A 17080-nucleotide genomic window follows, 5' to 3' on the forward strand; every position below is an offset into this window, starting at 1 on the left:
GGTTCTATTATAAGCAGCCAGTTGATCAGTTAATTTGATTTATGAATTTTTAGCTCGGTTTTGACCAAACCGACCAAATGCTCACCCTTAATCACCCTTTACCATGTTACGTTTGCTATTCTACCAAATTCTAAATTTCATAGTGAAATTTAGTTGCTTCATAGGTATAAATTAGCCGAATTTTATTTCAAAATTTAACTGCCACATAGGTATAAATTAGCCGGATTTTATTTCAAAACTTGCCAAAATCACTAAATGATTGTACGATAACCAATGTGTAATAATTTAAAATTTGATAATCAAACTGCAAATAGAGAAAAATATAATAACCTCTACCATCAATTACCCTCAAAAACTCAAAGCCAAACCTTCTAAAGCAACATTAAGCCAAAAGCGTTTCCTTTTATTTCTTTGTGATTTTCTTTTTAGCATCCTATGAGAAATGCTTCATACCAAAACGACAAAAGTTCTACTTGATTTCAAAAGGGTTAATTTTATTTTAAATTTTAAGTAGGAACAAAAAAAGACAAAAAGGAAAAATCTTGTACTGCGACCTAATGTTATACACCCCATCAATAGGTCCCTAATCTGCAAATTGATCGCACACGACACCAATGGAATTAGCCAGTACTTGTTTGTTTTAATTATAACTTCGAATTTTATTTGACTTTTGTTTAAGGGATTTACAACTTTAACATGCTTCTGTGAATCTTTTCTAAAAGATAAACACCAATTGGAAATAATAGTACTTATTTTCTTTTATCAAAAGTTAAATTATTTCAAAGTAAAATTGAAGGACATCCGATCGGAGTGATCAAATGTTACAAATTAAAAACATCAAATTAAAGCTAACATTTGATCTACTGAATTATAAATTAAATAAAAATTCAAAAATTATATGAAAAAATTTTGACGGCGCTAGATAGACTGTACACTGTTTACACGTGTAGACAGATTATACTTTATTTTATTTTAGAATATACTTCACTCAAATTAAAAAAAAAACTCAAATATCCAAAAAAAAACTTAAATTTAAAGTTTGAACAAATGCTAAAAAATTTGAACCATGCAAAAATCTACACAAAAAACTCAAAATAATTTCATAAAGATCAAAAATACTCAAAACTCCATAATTGGATTAGTTTATTCAAGAAAAAGCATAAAAATATGACCAAATATAAACAATTAGTGAAAAAACACTAATTTTTAATTGAAATAAAAAATTACAGCTTCTTCACTGAAAAAATCAAAGATGTTATCAGATTTCTGGGGAGAATTTTTTTTTTTTAGTTTGAATGTATTACATCTAATTAAAATTTATAAATATTTACCAAGTTAACATTCTTCAAGTATTCATTAGTCAAATATAATTGGTGCCTTGGTGGTATAATATACATACCTGATTTAAGTGAATTATTTTCAAAAACATAAAAAATTAATGTAGTCACATGGAAATTTTGTTTTAAAATAGAAGGCGCTATTGTTATTATTTTTCTTCCTTCAAATTTATATCTCGAACTGTTTTTCTCTTTTGAAAACCTTCTAAAATTGCTAGGCCCCCCTCCATGTAAATCCCTAAATGGGTTGTCACATCTTGGCTCTCCCTAACCCTATGCCCTTTTTTCACTTCACAATCAAAATTCTTAATAATAATAATAAATGTCAAGTAAGAATTGTGGAACCTTATCTTCTACTTATATTCCCCATTCCTATTCTATACGTCTAATATAATATCACTATCAAATGCCCAACCAATTGAAAATGTTGAAAATTAAAAATATTGATGAATAATTATGCAAAATTGAAAATTACAACACAAAATAATGCTTGAAATAGCAAGAGTAGAAAAGATAAAAATAATTAATATGTAAATTTTGTAAAAGTGACCAGAAAAAGATAGTTCATTTTATCCATATATTATCAAAGAAAAAGATAATCATTCTAAACAAAATTATGAGACCTAACAAAATGATTATATACTTATAACTATATCAACAAAATATTTTTGACTAAATTGTACTTTGACTATTTTAAAAATCAACATAGTTTGCTCGTATGACTACAATATGTCATTAGCAGAAAATAGGAGTAAAATTTGGTCAAATTATAATTTAATGCATCTTGAAATTCGAGTATCATAGATTTGAAATAAACAAATATTTTCAAAGTGACAGATAATATGAAAAGGAAAAAAGTAAAATAAATATTGGACTATGTGGAATATCTCTAATATTATAATTAACTTAACAAATCTATATCTATACTATATATAAAAGTACGGATGGGGGGACAGCACATTTACGCTAATGACCTTTTCACTATAATTATTAATTAAAAATTATTAAGATAAACATTAAAATTAGAATACTAACTAAAATAAACTACTATTTATAATTAGAAGTTGATTACCATAAGAAAACTCTAGCCTAATTTGTAGCATTATATTTGAGAAAAAAAACGTAATTCAACACATAAATTTCTATTCAAAGTTGACTTTCATTAGTTTTTTTATTTGAGTTAAATTCAGCACTTTCTTAATGCAAATTATTAGGATTCTCACCATATGTTCTTCTAAAAAATTATGACAATTAAACAAGTTTCAAATAATTATTATTTTAATTAAATAAAATACTAAATAAAGTAAATTACTTCCAATAAATTACTTTTTTAATTATTAATTAAAAATTATTAGATGATTATTAAAATTAGAGTAATAATTAAAATAAACGGCTATTTTAAATATTTAATAATTAGTGTTCTAATTATTATTTTAAGCATATAAAATTTTAAATAAAGTAAACTACTTTCAATAAATACTATTTAATTATTATTTAAACTTTCTATTTAAACTTTCTATAATTATAGGATTTGTATGTTAAACTATTAAAATAATCATTTAAAATATTAAATAAGATAAACTATTTCTAATTAACTATTATTTCAAATATTGTTTCATAAATTGACGAGTTACACTACGAGCCACGTGTGAAAACACGTAAAGCGACACTAGTTTTATAAAATGGGCTTATAATCACCTATGGCATCCAACTTAAACATTCGAGTAACCAAAATTTCTGAACTAAATTATGGCCCGCTAAACTTCCTAAATTTCATTTAATGATCACCTATGGCATTTTTATCCCAAAACCGTCCAAAAAAACCGCCCTGAGCCTCTTAATTCTCAAAAATATCCATAATACTCCTAAATCCAATAAGAAAAATCAAGACATGCCAATCTAACTAAATTTATAGTCACCCACTCAACCAAATTATACATAAATTAACAATTCATTTAATTAAATCAGGCCATTCAATTTTAAAATATTAAATAAATAATTATTTTTTAATATTAAAAATTTAAATAAAAATTACTTTTCTTTTTTAGATATCACAATTCATTCAATTATATTTAGAAGAGAAGAAGCAAATTGTTCACTTTATAATCCACGCAATGATTTATCATTTCATAACATTGTTTCAACATCATCATTGTGAATTCTTGAGAGAGCATGACATAGTTTCATGCTTGGTTGCACAATTTGGTAACAAAAACATTAGATCAAAATTAAAGTGGTGGGCGAATCACTAGTCAGTCAGAATTGTTTGACCTTTTTTCATAATTGTTATTGGATTTTATTTAACTCACTAATAATTATTATTAGAGTTAGTGATTGACACCCTTTAACTTAGACAAGTGTAATTAGTTTATGGGCGGACAATATCTTGTTACCTTGTAGTATTTGATGCTCATGTTTTGCTTTTTCATGCATATTGTCATGTTTTTCATGATTAAAATTTAGTTAAAAGATTGCTTATTTGTATTGGAACTTTTTTTTCCCTAATTAAAACTAAACCACACCCACATGCCATATTGTACTTGTCCAATACCTTATGCAACTTGCACCAAGCATAAGAATTTTCTTATAATATAATTTACTTGGTAACAGAATAATGTTCATATAAATCAACCTGATTTAAGCAAGTAAAGATATAGCTACATTAAACAAATTCAACATCTGCCAATGAAATTGAAAAGTTTTTTCAAGAATATGACGATATTTAATTTAGAGATTAAAAAGATTTGTGATATGATCAAACCATTGAAATAAAAAAAATTATAATAGAGTTTTCGTAGGTTGTTAGGATTTTATAATCAATTTCTCATGTCAACAACAATAATATCTGAATCAAACCGACTGTTTTGAAGTTACTCGAGAAACTAAATGAATGTTCTTAGCTTATTTTAAAAAAATGGCATAATTAATAATTTAAAACTAAATGTAAGTGATCCAAATCATTAAAATTAATTTCTGAAAGGGGGAAGTAGCCATGTGAAAGAGTTACTAGTATTATTGCTACCGACCTTATATGATACACTTGTTCTAGTTCAAAATTTGGCTTCAAGAAAAAAAGCATATAATATAAGAATAAATAATTATTACATTAAAGATCTCAACTAAGTGTACAGAATCTGTCCAACCACATTTTAACAATAAAATCCATAATGCAGAGTATAGAATTAGAATTTGTGGGTAGCAATTTGCTTCTTCTCCTTTTCAAGAATTCATTTTCTGATCAATAGAAACAATATTTGTAGGACCCTCTTGTCACTACCTTAGCATTTACAATTTCACATTGGCAAAATGTACATTTAGATCCTTGTACTATTCTATTTTTAAATTGGGTTCCTTCTCTTTTCATTTGTCAAGATCGAATTCTTACGCTTTTAAATTTATAGACATTAGGTCTCTCAACCATGGTAATGAAATGTGTATACTCCACGTGCTATAATACAACTGGAAAAAATATTAATTATCCTTATTAATTTGTATAAACTGCGTCTCTACATTTTTATTTTCATTAAAAATTAATCATTCGACCGGTTTTTATTCAATCTAACTTGACATAACTACTATTTTTTGTGACATAATAATCTAATATCTATAAAATTAAAAAATGTAGAAATTAAATGTATACAAAAGGGATCCAATTTTGAAAAAATACGATAATAGAGGGACCCAGATATACGTTTTACCTTTAATATTATTCCAAATAGGCCATCACTTCACTCCCCTCACCAAACAGCATACAGAGTGTTTTTAGGGTTCTTATGGTTTTTGTTGGTTTCACCATATAATGTGCCTATAATGCATAACATAAATCAAGAATTGGGCATTGGTGAATAGGTGTCATTTTTGTACTTTTGTGGTCTGAATTATTATGAAAGCCAAGAAATCTCTTCTGTTTGAGCAACAATTATAGACCTTTTTAGGTATTCAGAATATTAAGAGAATGTTTTGTTAGTTAAATAAGTTGTTAATAAGAGTCAAATTCATAGTGCTTGGACGACAATAATCTGATTGCTTTGATATGCTTTTTCATGTTTTAATGATAATTCTTATGGTGGGGTTTATAATGGAATAAAAGTTCATTTTACCCCTCCAACTTGACACAAAAAATTAAAAAGATTTGAATTCGTGATTTTAAAACAAACGAATTTGTCAATTTTAAATCAATTTATATCATATAATCTAATGTCCGTCTTGAAAGTAAAAAATATAAAACCGACTATAAAATGCCAAATTGTGAGTGTTTTTTTTGTTTATCGAAGATCGTGAATTTAAACTCTCGAAATTTTTTGTTTCAAATTATAAGTACAACATGAACCTTTATCGATATGCACTAGTACATGAATTCGGTGGAATGTGATCAAAATATTCAAAAATCACATACCACTCGAATACAAATAATAAAATACTAGAAAACATCTAAAAAGAAAATTGATAAAATTATTCTTGATATGTAAAAATAGATTATAATATACTAAAATCTTAAGTTTTAAAAGTTTTTTGGACAATGGAAGTAAAACACCAGAACATATAACACTCAACAAATTTTAGGGCTAACATGAAAAAAATCTGAAAAGCTGTTTTTTCTTCTTTTAGGAAAATCTTAAAAAGTTAGAAGTTGTAGAGTGGAGATTGATCTTTCCAAGAAAAATCTGATAAATTTAATGTAAAAGCTTAGTGATATGTTGTTGTCATAATGTAATTGGGTAGATTTTAGAGGTAGAGAAGGCTTTTAGTAGTGAATTGAAGCATCTGCTTTTGCAGAATTACAATCACTAGCTGATCTTCTCTATCAACTTTATCTGGATTAATCTTTATTTCTTTCACATTTTCACTTGCTTTTTGCAGAATATTGGAAAACTATAATCCACCCATGTACAGTCATGCATATTAATATGACCAGCGTTTATCTCATTCATTAGTTGTGTCATGTTATATTTATAACAAGTAAATAAGCATTTGTGGAGCTAATGACAGTAATATTAATTCTAAAAATTCTCTCTCTAGAAAAATCCTCTTCCATCTCTTTAAAATACTCAAATAAAAAACCATAGTTTTGAGGAGGTGGTTTTGGCCTTTGGCCGGAAAACCACCTCCTCCATCCTTTTACTCTCTCTTTTTTAGTGATTTTTAGTGATTGTTGAATAAAGAAGATCCTTTTATTATAGATGGATGAAGAACTATAGTTTGAAGGTGGTTTTGGTGGTCGGAAAACCACCTTCTCATTTTAACTAGTGGTTTTCTTCAAAAATCTATTAATGAAACTTTTCTTCTCTTTTTCTTTAGTCGATTTTGACGGATCTTTACTCGAATCATAAAAGTTTAAAACTTTTTTGATCGGATCTTAATCCTCAACTTGAAAAATAAAGTCTTTATGGTTGCTTCTTTCTAATATTTTTTTAGTGTTGTGTTTGTGTTTTATTAGATCTAATTTGTGGATTCATGTTGAAGATAAGGCTTGAAGTTTCACGGATAGAGCGACCTCAAGATCGTATTTTTAACGTTGGAACCATAAATGTATTGGGTGACCCATTTGGTGGTTTGAAAAGCCCTAATCGATGACTGTATTTACAGCTGTATTTACAGCACTCATCATTATTGTAGAATAGTTCTTTCAATCTGTTGAAGAACCGTTCATTTATTGTATTTTCATTATTATTAATGGAAATTTAGCCTATGACAAAAAAAAATAAGCATTTGTGATATGAAATTTTTTAATTATTATTTAATTTTTTATTATTAATTTGTTCACATGGTTAACGCATTATTGGTTTGTTACACGAATAACATGACGCAAGAGTTGCGTGTAATAATTTTTCTAATATGACATATTACCTTCTCGGCCTTTTCTTTTTCAAATTTAACTTTTTTGTATTTCTATGAGGATTATATGATTTTCATATATTTTAATTATGTTGTGCTAATTTGTTATCAATGGAAGCTTGATAAAGAAAAATACAATTTTCAATGGTTTACTACTGGTGGCCAATCATTGTCGTCGCAAGGAATTCCTTGTATTATTAATTTAAAAATTAAATTTGGTGTTTGATGGGAACTACTGTTTGAAAATGCTGTTGAGATAACATGATCATTTACCAGTCTCAAAAAGCTTTAACTTTTGGGTGAAATTGGAAAAAAAGGTGAACTACAAGTCCTTACAGGGGTATGCATTCTGCTTGAACCGAACCGAATTAAAATTTAGATTTCTTTTAATTCTAACCAGACTAAATTTAAAAGAATTTCAAATATTTTTTATAAATCAACAATTTCAGTCAGTTTTGGTTAGTTTTTAGATACAGTGTGTTATTTTGATTCGGTTTTTCAGTTCAATTATTTAATTTGGTTTAGTTTTTGAACACCCTCAGTGCTCGTGTATGATCTGCATTAATATATGACTGGACCAGTTAGCCTTAATAACAAAAGGCAAGGTTGGCTGCTCTGTCACCATATAAGAACTAGTGATTCAAATTTTTTACATCCAAAACAGAAATACAAAATTAATTTTGTATTGTCACACTGAACCAAACTGAATTTCTCGGTTTGGTTTGATTATTCAATCTCGTTCGGTTTTTACACAACCGACCAAAACAGACAAAAGCCAAAAATAAAGGGTCAGTGAGAAGTTCTTACTAAGAACAAACTATTGAGCAGAAAAGAGAGGTAATAAAAATGCATTGCTGCTTCAAGCTCAAGTCACAGTTGGATTTACAACAACAAAAACAAATCAGAGAACTATTCCTATATATAGCGTGTGATATAAGATTCACAAAGAAGAAATAATAGCATTACATTGTAATGTGATCCTGCAGAGCTATTGTGAAGATGAAGAACACATAATTTTGACAAGACAAAATCATAATTTAGCAATGTTTTTAATCAATCACACAGATGGGAAATATTTGTTTAGATTGAAGGGTAGGGAATAAAATTCTTCACTTCTCGTATCGCCCTTGAATGACTTGAATTTATCCCACCAATGCTTACCTCTGTCTTTTCGGATTGAACTGTCTTTCTTATGAAGTGTGTTGTCCAAGAAATAAGCTACACATCCGGCAACAAGTGCTTCTGATGAGAAAGGAACATTCACCATGTCGTTGAACTGCCATGGAAAAGAATTATAGTTTTCATCAGTTTTGTTCCTTAAAAAGAAAGATACATTGTATATAGAAGAAAAAAATTATTCTGATACCCATCTTGCTCCGGTGTGGACAGGACCAAAACCGTTGATTGCAGTGTACTCATTGAAGTACTGTGGAATAGACAATCCCAAGAAAAGTGAGAAGCCTAAAATGAACTTTGTGCGGAAGCTGTTGAGGTTGCAGAATTGAAGAAAGCTAAGACCTCCAACACCTGCAAACCCATATTTCGAAGTACGATTCTTAGTAGGCCTCGTGGTAACAAATTAGACATCCAAGATCCATTTCAGCTCTTAACCATTAAGATCGAATAAAACGTACCAACATAAGCAAAGAAAAGGCAATATAAAGCAGCTATAATTGGTGCTGGAATAGAAGCAAAGACCGCCCCAAATTTACCTGCATAATAACGAACAGTTGACTTATACTGCATAAGAATACTCACAATGAAGCTTTCAAGAAACTCTTATAAGTCGATCTCTTACCGAGAATGGAGAAGAAAATCATGAATCCAGCAGATATCTGCACAACTCGTCTGCTACCAACTCGTGTCAAGGCCAAAAGACCAGCATTCTCTCTGTGAAAAATAAATAAAGTTTACATCGAACTTCTTTCTTTAAACAGAAATAAAATGTTTAAAATTGAAGACTATCTGTGTGTGTGTGTCTTACACAGAAACTGAGGATGCATTCACTGTTCCAAACAGCCCAGAAAGCAAAATGCCAACTCCCTGAAGCAAAAGTTAGAGCATCAATTAATTAAGGTAGAGAAGTAAGAATGCATTTGTCCAATACTCGTGACAGTATAATCATCTCTGCAAAAAGGCATGCCAACTCCTAGGATAGACAATGACCTCACCACACAGGAAAAAGATTAAATGTTTATTACATTGTTCAAGGATTTAGTTTCAACCAAATGTTAGCTGCATAAAAAGTTAGTATATTTCCTTTCTTTTAGAAATAAGGTCACAGCTCTGAAGATGTGATGGTGGTTAATGATTTGTAGCAGAATGAGAATTACTTCAAAAAAAATGGAATTAATTAACAGTATTTAACACCCATCCCACCATTTAAAGGGTTAAGGCTCAACAGCCCATTACAATGAAGGTTTGTCCCTCTTCTTTGTGGACAAATGTTGTTAGATCAAACAACCGCAACCAAAAATGGAAAACCGTCTTTCATTCAGCTTTTCTACATTCAAGGTCTCATAAAAAAAAGTTGTCCTATGCAAGCACACGTCAAGTTTTTGCACTAGTCGGCACTCAACCGATAAAATTCCTAACATATTGGATTGACTGCAGCAATACGAAATGAAAGTAAAGATTTGAACTGTTGCTGCGAGATGAACACATTTGGAAACCTAATGATATTAAGAGACTTAATTTCACACTTTTAATGTTAAGATGTCAGTCTTTGAAAATTACCTGCCAGCCAACACCGCGGCTAAGAACAGAAGGGGGCATTGGAGTTGCACTTGCATACCTTGACACTGAAATAAATGCACCAGTGGACTGCACATTCATTAAACACAAAATATTTTATCTCCAGAATCAGACAGCAAATTATTGCAAGCACGTATTGTCAAATAGTCCACAAGAAATCAAATCTGTGACACTGCATCTGGGACTCAGAGAGAGAGCGAGGAACCAGAAAAGAACAATTAAACATTAAGATAATAAGAATAACTTCAGTTTCAAGTAAGACCCTTTGGCTGAGACTGACTACAATGACCAACTAACTTCTAATTGTATTCTTATTCTACATTATAGAAAAGTTAACAGTTTAATCTGTTGACATGGTATAGCATAAAAATATACTAGCTGTTAAAACAGGACCAGTTCAATATGTTTAGTGCACTCTTATCCTTAATTAAAGTCTCAACACTTTGAAGATGCACGAGATGGGAGATGAAAATACGCTAGAAATTAACTAACCTCAATAAGAGCAACAAAGGAAGCCATCATCATGGCAAAGGCTTCACCAGCATCAAACGAAGGCGCTCCCCATTGAAATGGATAAGGGACTCTTATCCTGAAAATCCATAATTCCAATTATCAATAGATGTCATTGCACAAAGCTAAGACATGCCTGGAGAGACGCTATGTTTTATAAAAGCCACCATCAGCTATAATCAAATCCATACAGACAAGGGATGAATCCAATGTGAATGGCATGGCATACTCCTAATTTGCATTTAGTGTCCTGGCTCAAACGATAACTAGACCAGCAATTATGATTGAACTTCATCTTCCAAATTTCAAATGACGGAGTCAAATGACAATTGCTGATTATAACAGACGTAGCTATTAAAATTTTGCTTTGGAAACAATCTCAAATTCCACAATAGAACAATGCTGCAAAAAATCTTATTGCTCTACCATTTGTCTGATTTATACCACCCCATTTTTATGATACGGGAAATATAATCGCATATATACCATGACATATATATAAGTATATAGTACAAATTTACCATGGTGCAGCATCTATAAGCCCTGCACGGTCAGTTCGGCAGGTAATTTGTGTCCTTGGTGCTGCACCATTGTAAGCCCCACCCACAGTAAGAAGGTGAGCATAAATCCACACAATAACCACTGAGAATATGACAGCAAAACGATCAAAGACATTTTTTCCAGACTTTATCACATGGGGCATATACTGCAATAGAAAAAACATGGATTCTCAGCCCTTCGATAGTCATTCTTTCATAAGGTAAAAGAAAGAAAAGGATCCAAATCCAAGAGACAGCTGAACCTAATGTTATAAAAGACCTACCTGTGATACAAAAACTAAAATGATAAGCTCTGGCAGCCCAATCTCCACACATTTGGCAACCTAATATCCAATGCAAAAAGAATTAATTTCTGATGGCAACAAGGGTACTTTTCATAATGAGCGTGTCCGTGATGATGTGTCCTTTTTCACAAATTTGCAGCACAAGGATTCTTACCCCTGGAAAACCAAGCTCATAAAGCCCGAAACCAACAAGAGATACCAAAGGAACAGCTGAAAGTGGACTCAAAAACCTGAAGTGAAATTAAGTTTTCAGTGGAAACTGATAAGATACAAAAAGCTACAGCATAAGTACAATGGATCGTAATTCTAATTTAATTTGAATGAAATTAGTCAACTCGACATGAGCGAAGGGGTAAACTTGTATTTTCAAGAAAACGAGAGATGATGAAACTCAGAGTAACAGTTCAGGTTCTAAGCTGACCTGGTAACATTACGCCAAAGGCCACTGAAGCCAAGAACGATCTGAAGAGTTGAAGCAACAATAAGCGAACCTTGAATTGCACGCATTATCCTCTTAAATCGCTGCATGGGCATCAAAATTTATCATAAAATCGCAATCTAACTAGGACAAACATCAGCAAATATAACGCAAACTTGCATTAAAGGTTTATAAGAAATAATTCTTCATAGCTTTTTTTTTCTAAATGGAGATTAATGCATAGTCTGCTGTGCATGAAACAAAACGCGACATCTAATTGGAAATGGAAATTTAACATTATAAAAAGAAAAGAAGAATCATAGAATGTTGATGGGCTAGAAATAAAACCTCCTCAGGGTTATCAGTAGTATCACTAAATCGACCAGCAAGGATGATGGAAATTGTAGTTGGGACAAAGGTATAAGAGGCTCCAATAACAGCAGGCAATCGAGTTCCAAACAAGCTTTGGAGCAATGTGTTCACACCAGCAACAAAAAGCAATGTCTGGATTACTTGAGCCTTCTCTTTCTACAAAACATTCAGAAATGCTACTTAAAGATCGTGAAATTAAAGTTCATCTCCGAAAGAAATGACCACACCAAGCGGGAGCCAATACTCAATAAACATGAAATATCTATTTATGCTACTCTGGAACTTACATTTCCACCTCCCATTTGAGGAACGAGAGCAGTGGGAATAATAACAATAGTCCCGAGCATCACGAGATAGTGCTGGAAACCAAGCAAGATAGCCTCAGCTGCATCACACAAATTTAGAATGATCAACGCGAGTTCTCGATAAGAATTTAAAATTACACTAATAACTAAATAAAAACAATAAAGTATTATTGCAGATTATTACTGTCTCACATACACTAACCCGTATTAAACAAAAAAGAAAATAAGGAAAAGAATTGTTTTCATAGTTCTATTTGTGACATAGGAAATGACAGATTAATAATGAAATGTCAAAAATCAGGAATAATTTCTAAAAAAACAGAAACTATCACACACAGAGGACCAGATCCTGTATATACAACATGGTGCCTGAAAATAGAAATTAGCAACATAAAAGAAAAAAGGAGAACACATTAAAATTCTCCATAATTAGATAGAATAATTAATTACAAAACAGTGTCTCTTTTTTCTTTCCCTTCTTATTTTTTTCCTTATTAAAAAAATACAGAATCTTTAATCAGAAAGACAGTAGGGTTTAATTCAAAGGAACTACCCTTTTAAAAAGGAGTATCTACTACCAAAAAGGAAGAAATAAAGAAAAGATAAGCTAGAAAAGAAAACTTTGAGCTAATGCATATTCTAAAACAGAAAGCAATTAACACCTGCTGCTACAAATAGATTCATACAAAACTTACCTTAAAAAAATTCAACAAAAACAATATAAAATCCAACAATGAATAATCAAACTCAATAAAAGAAAAGAAAAGATTATACTCACGCCATGGAGGAGGGCTAGTAATGCAATAAGAAATATTGGGCAGCTGCTCTTTTGGTGGGTGTGGTTGTGGCTCCTCAGCCTTTCCTCCTCCACCACCTCCGGCCATCAATCTCTCTCTCTAGAAAAACAGCAAAAAGCTTTCTCTCTCTACAAAAACACAGAAAATCAAACAGTGAAGTGAAAAAATGTAGTAAAAAGCAGCACAAATACCCAAATCTAAGTAGAACCCAGATCCCAAATCTCAGAGATAGCCACAGTAATACATATAAAAACTCACTCAAGTCACTAAAAACCAGAGCTTGAGCTATATAGAACCAAACCAACCCAAAAAAAAAAAGTTCTACTATAAATGAAACAAAAAATGAAAGTGTGAGAGTGAGTATGTTACAGTAAAGATTAAAAAAATAATGGTCTAAATAATTGAAACAAAAGGGAAAATGATAAGAAACAAGAAACAAAAACCAAAAAAGAAAAAAAAAAGTACCTTTTCTTTTAACAATATTGATTCTTGAAAAGCTAGAAAGAAAAATTTTCAAGTGGCAAGCTTTTCAAAGTCAATAAACTAATTATTGTGCCAAGAAGTAAAGGGTATTAATAATTTCCTCAGCTGATAGAGAGATAAACAGAAAGAACCCAAAAAAATGTAAGTGTAAAATAAAGAAATAAATATACTACTATATTTTTTAGTTAATTAAAAATTTTTAATATACATACTAGGCATTATTAAATGGTGTGTTTTTATTTTTTAGAAGTGCACCTACCAGTTTATCACTAAAGAGTGTAAATTTTAAATGTTTGCTTTCAAGTTTATATTATGTTGCAAGGAACTTGAAGAAGATACAGTGATAAATTGGTGTAGACAAGATAGAATTTGATGTGAGTGATGGGAAAACTACGTCGTTTTGTAAGTATTTTGGCAGTGTCGAATCAATTCATTGGTAAGTAAATTTATGGCTAAACCCATCTAGAAGCCCTTATACTATATCATTTTTGTTCAAAAAGCCCCTGTACTATTTTTTTATTCTTCAGGTCCTTCTACTTACATAATTTTAGATTTTCAGGTCCTTTTTTAGTTTTTTCCAGTCCCTCTACTTACAATATTTTTGTTTCTCCAGTCTCTCAAAAGGACCTAAAAATCGGAATTTTGTCAAGTACAGGCACCTGAAGAACAAAAAAATAGTACAAAGACTTTTTGAACAAAAATGATATAGTACAAGGGTTTTTAGATGGGTTTAGCCTAAATTTAATTAACATCCCGAGATGGATGCAGCTGGTTTTTTTTGATAATGCACGTTCTTCTGCGTTAAAAGACGGAATTGACCCTTGGGAAAAGTTGGAGCTTGCCCATGTGGGTATGTCTTAAAACAAGTACAACTAAATATTGAAAATTATTACTCAAAAATTTAAAATGAATTATTTTATTTATTAAACTATTTATACTACAAGTTCTTTTTTATAAATAGTTTAATCAAATAATAATTTATTAAAAAAAATTATAAATCGAGATAATTATGTCAAAAATCATTTTTGTTCGAACATATATAGGTTGGTTTAAAAAACGAAAATCTGCTTTCTGATTTAAACAATTAAAATTATTAAAATAATCTAATTGAATCAATCAAGTGAAATCATGGAAACAATATATATCAAACCAAATACACTTTAAATATATTTATTTCAATTTATAAAATTAATAAACTAGATTAATTAATAAATAATTAGAATTATACTATTTGATATTACGGACAAATCGATTTATATTATATTTAATATATCATTTTAAATAATATATATAGCAAGTTTTGACAATACAATTTTATTTTTTTGATAATTAAAAAAAAAAGCGTTTATGGAAGATTATAAATCTATAAATTTAATATTTATTGTTTAAGCTTGTACTATTAACAACTCGTTGGAGAATGGGCATTTAAAAATTGTTTTATCCAAGAAATGAAAATTTTCCAATATTGAGTGAGGGTAATGTGGGGAAATAGTGAATTGAATTGGTGCGGTGATCAGGTGTGAAGAGGAGTAGGAAAAGAGGGAATATGATTGGTAGAGGAAAGGAAAAATAGGGTCAAAAATGGAGCGCCGACACATTCCCTGTCTTTAATCCAAAAATCAGTGCCCCAATCCGTTTGTCCCTTCGGCCTCACGCATACAATACAACTGGCACTACCCAATCCCTTTTCAATATTTTTTCACACTTGCAAATAATTTTACCAGATATCAGAGACACAGATATGAAAAAACAAAACAGTTAAACACGAACATAGTAAAATAATTTTATTTTAGAATTTTTTTATGTTAAAAATATAGTTTCGTTTTAGTGTTCAACACATTTTCGAAGCTGAAAATATCACTTGAATCAAGATAAGTGCGTGCTACTTTTGTAATAGAATATCGAACTAATATGAGAAAATTGCAATTAATTTGTGTTTAAATCGATCGAATTTTAATTATTTTGTTAGTTTAGTTGTTGATTAGGGTTTAGCAAATTGGTCCAGGTTTTAATTTTTATGAACATTGAAATTTATGTATTTGGCTTACTTTTTCTCTCATTCTCTTAATTGTAAAGGGGACTCACCCAGCCTGATGTCATGAATTTGTAGTTATTTGGAAGCAATGTCATGAATTCAGCTGTTAATTTGTCGTGTAAGGTGGGTGAATTCAGAATTGATTCTTTTTTAGAGGGCACCAATAATTCTACTATCTTTTAACTTCACAATTTGTTTTTCTATAGGGTTAAATGCAAATTCATACACCAACTTTGACCTAATTTGCAATTACAACATAAACTTTGGAACTTAGCAATGTCAGTAACGAACTTTACACTTTTGGCAAATCGATACACCAAACTCAAAAAACACTAACGTGGACATTGTAATATACCGCCATGTGTCATTGCATGATTGGTCGGTGTACCAATTTGCCAAAAAATGAAAGTTGGTTACCGACATTGCCAAGTTTAAAAGTTTATGTTGTAATTGCAAATTAGGTCAAAGTTGGTGTATGAATTTGCATTTAACCCTTTTCTATACAGTGGCAGAGCCTCTAACTCACAGAGTTGCACATTCAGTGTAGTCGGAGTCGATCGAAGACATAAAAAAATTTAACAGAAAATTATATTCTGATTAATATGAAAAAAAACTGCAGATTAAGGTTTTATTTTCTATAGTTCGCCCAAACTAAATATCCTAGCTATGCCAATACATGTACAAAAGTTAAATTGCCACGGACGTTGCATAATAAAAAATAAATTCTCACATGCCATGTAACAATAGAAATTAAAATTTTAAATGTTCATATGCAGAAGTAACAGAAAAAATAACTATGTTATTAATTAAATGTTTGAACAATTAAAATGTGAATTAAAAAACTTAAAGGTAATTCAATTTTTTTTTCTTATAATTAGGGAGGGAGAGCGTTTATAGGAGAAATCAAACTTACAAACTAACAGTGTGCTACTCAGCGTGTATACAATTTTAGGTATTAGCTCATTGGTAAATTACCTCATTTTTAAAAGAGAAAATAAAACAATGTTCACATAATGAGATACTCATTAAACAAAATAGCTATTTTTCAGGAATGAACTAAATGTTTTTTTATTTTTATTTTTATTTTAAAAAGATGCTCCGGCTATAATATTATCGCATTTGATCATTTTACATATATTAAGAAAATAATAAATATGTATATTTTTATTAAATTGTTCATATTTATTACTAGTACTACTATTATGTTCAGTTTTTTTAATCTTATTAAGTTATTTATGACAGAGATAAATTTAAAAATATAGCAATAAATGCTTTCTATGAAATTCTAAAATAACAAATATTATAAACAACAGAGAGTAGTATTTGTTATATAAAATGAACAGAATACACATCATGAAATTATTAGTATTACAATAAATATGAACGAAAT

The 17080-nt window shown here is 30.0% G+C and overlaps 1 protein-coding gene across 3 annotated transcripts; it reads right to left on the bottom strand.

Moving 5' to 3' along the window:
• Positions 1-7992: 7992 nt before the first annotated feature.
• Positions 7993-14007, bottom strand: LOC126674761 (nucleobase-ascorbate transporter 6). 3 transcript variants are annotated; one of them, XM_050369266.1, is made up of 15 exons: positions 13915-14007; positions 13154-13300; positions 12358-12455; positions 12047-12226; positions 11702-11802; positions 11435-11510; positions 11260-11319; positions 10958-11142; positions 10419-10515; positions 9909-9995; positions 9157-9215; positions 8971-9062; positions 8807-8884; positions 8539-8699; positions 7993-8448 (listed from the first exon to the last, which is right to left on the bottom strand). In XM_050369266.1, the coding sequence occupies exons 2-15, from the start codon at positions 13257-13259 to the stop codon at positions 8230-8232; spliced, it is 1599 nt and encodes a 532-aa protein (XP_050225223.1). In that variant the 5' UTR covers positions 13260-13300; positions 13915-14007; the 3' UTR covers positions 7993-8229. The 3 variants fall into 3 exon arrangements, with proteins under 3 accessions (XP_050225223.1, XP_050225221.1, XP_050225222.1); XM_050369264.2 differs by lacking the exon at positions 13915-14007 and adding an exon at positions 13638-13770; XM_050369265.2 differs by lacking the exon at positions 13915-14007 and adding an exon at positions 13431-13536.
• Positions 14008-17080: the final 3073 nt, after the last annotated feature.

The sequence above is a fragment of the Mercurialis annua genome, linkage group LG3, assembly GCF_937616625.2.
Source record: "Mercurialis annua linkage group LG3, ddMerAnnu1.2, whole genome shotgun sequence".
Classification (NCBI taxonomy): Eukaryota; Viridiplantae; Streptophyta; class Magnoliopsida; order Malpighiales; family Euphorbiaceae; genus Mercurialis; species Mercurialis annua.

What these genes read in the sequence shown, in the direction of transcription:
- LOC126674761 (XM_050369266.1), bottom strand. Translation starts at nt 13,259, where the DNA reads ATGGCCGGAGGTGGTGGAGGAGGAAAGGCTGAGGAGCCACAACCACAC. An exon ending in AATGCATCCTCAGTTTCTGT is followed by an intron (nt 9,063 to 9,156) that starts GTAAGACACACA and finishes TATTTTTCACAG; the next exon opens with AGAGAATGCTGGTCTTTTGG. An exon ending in CCTTTTCTTTGCTTATGTTG is followed by an intron (nt 8,700 to 8,806) that starts GTACGTTTTATT and finishes ATGGGTTTGCAG; the next exon opens with GTGTTGGAGGTCTTAGCTTT.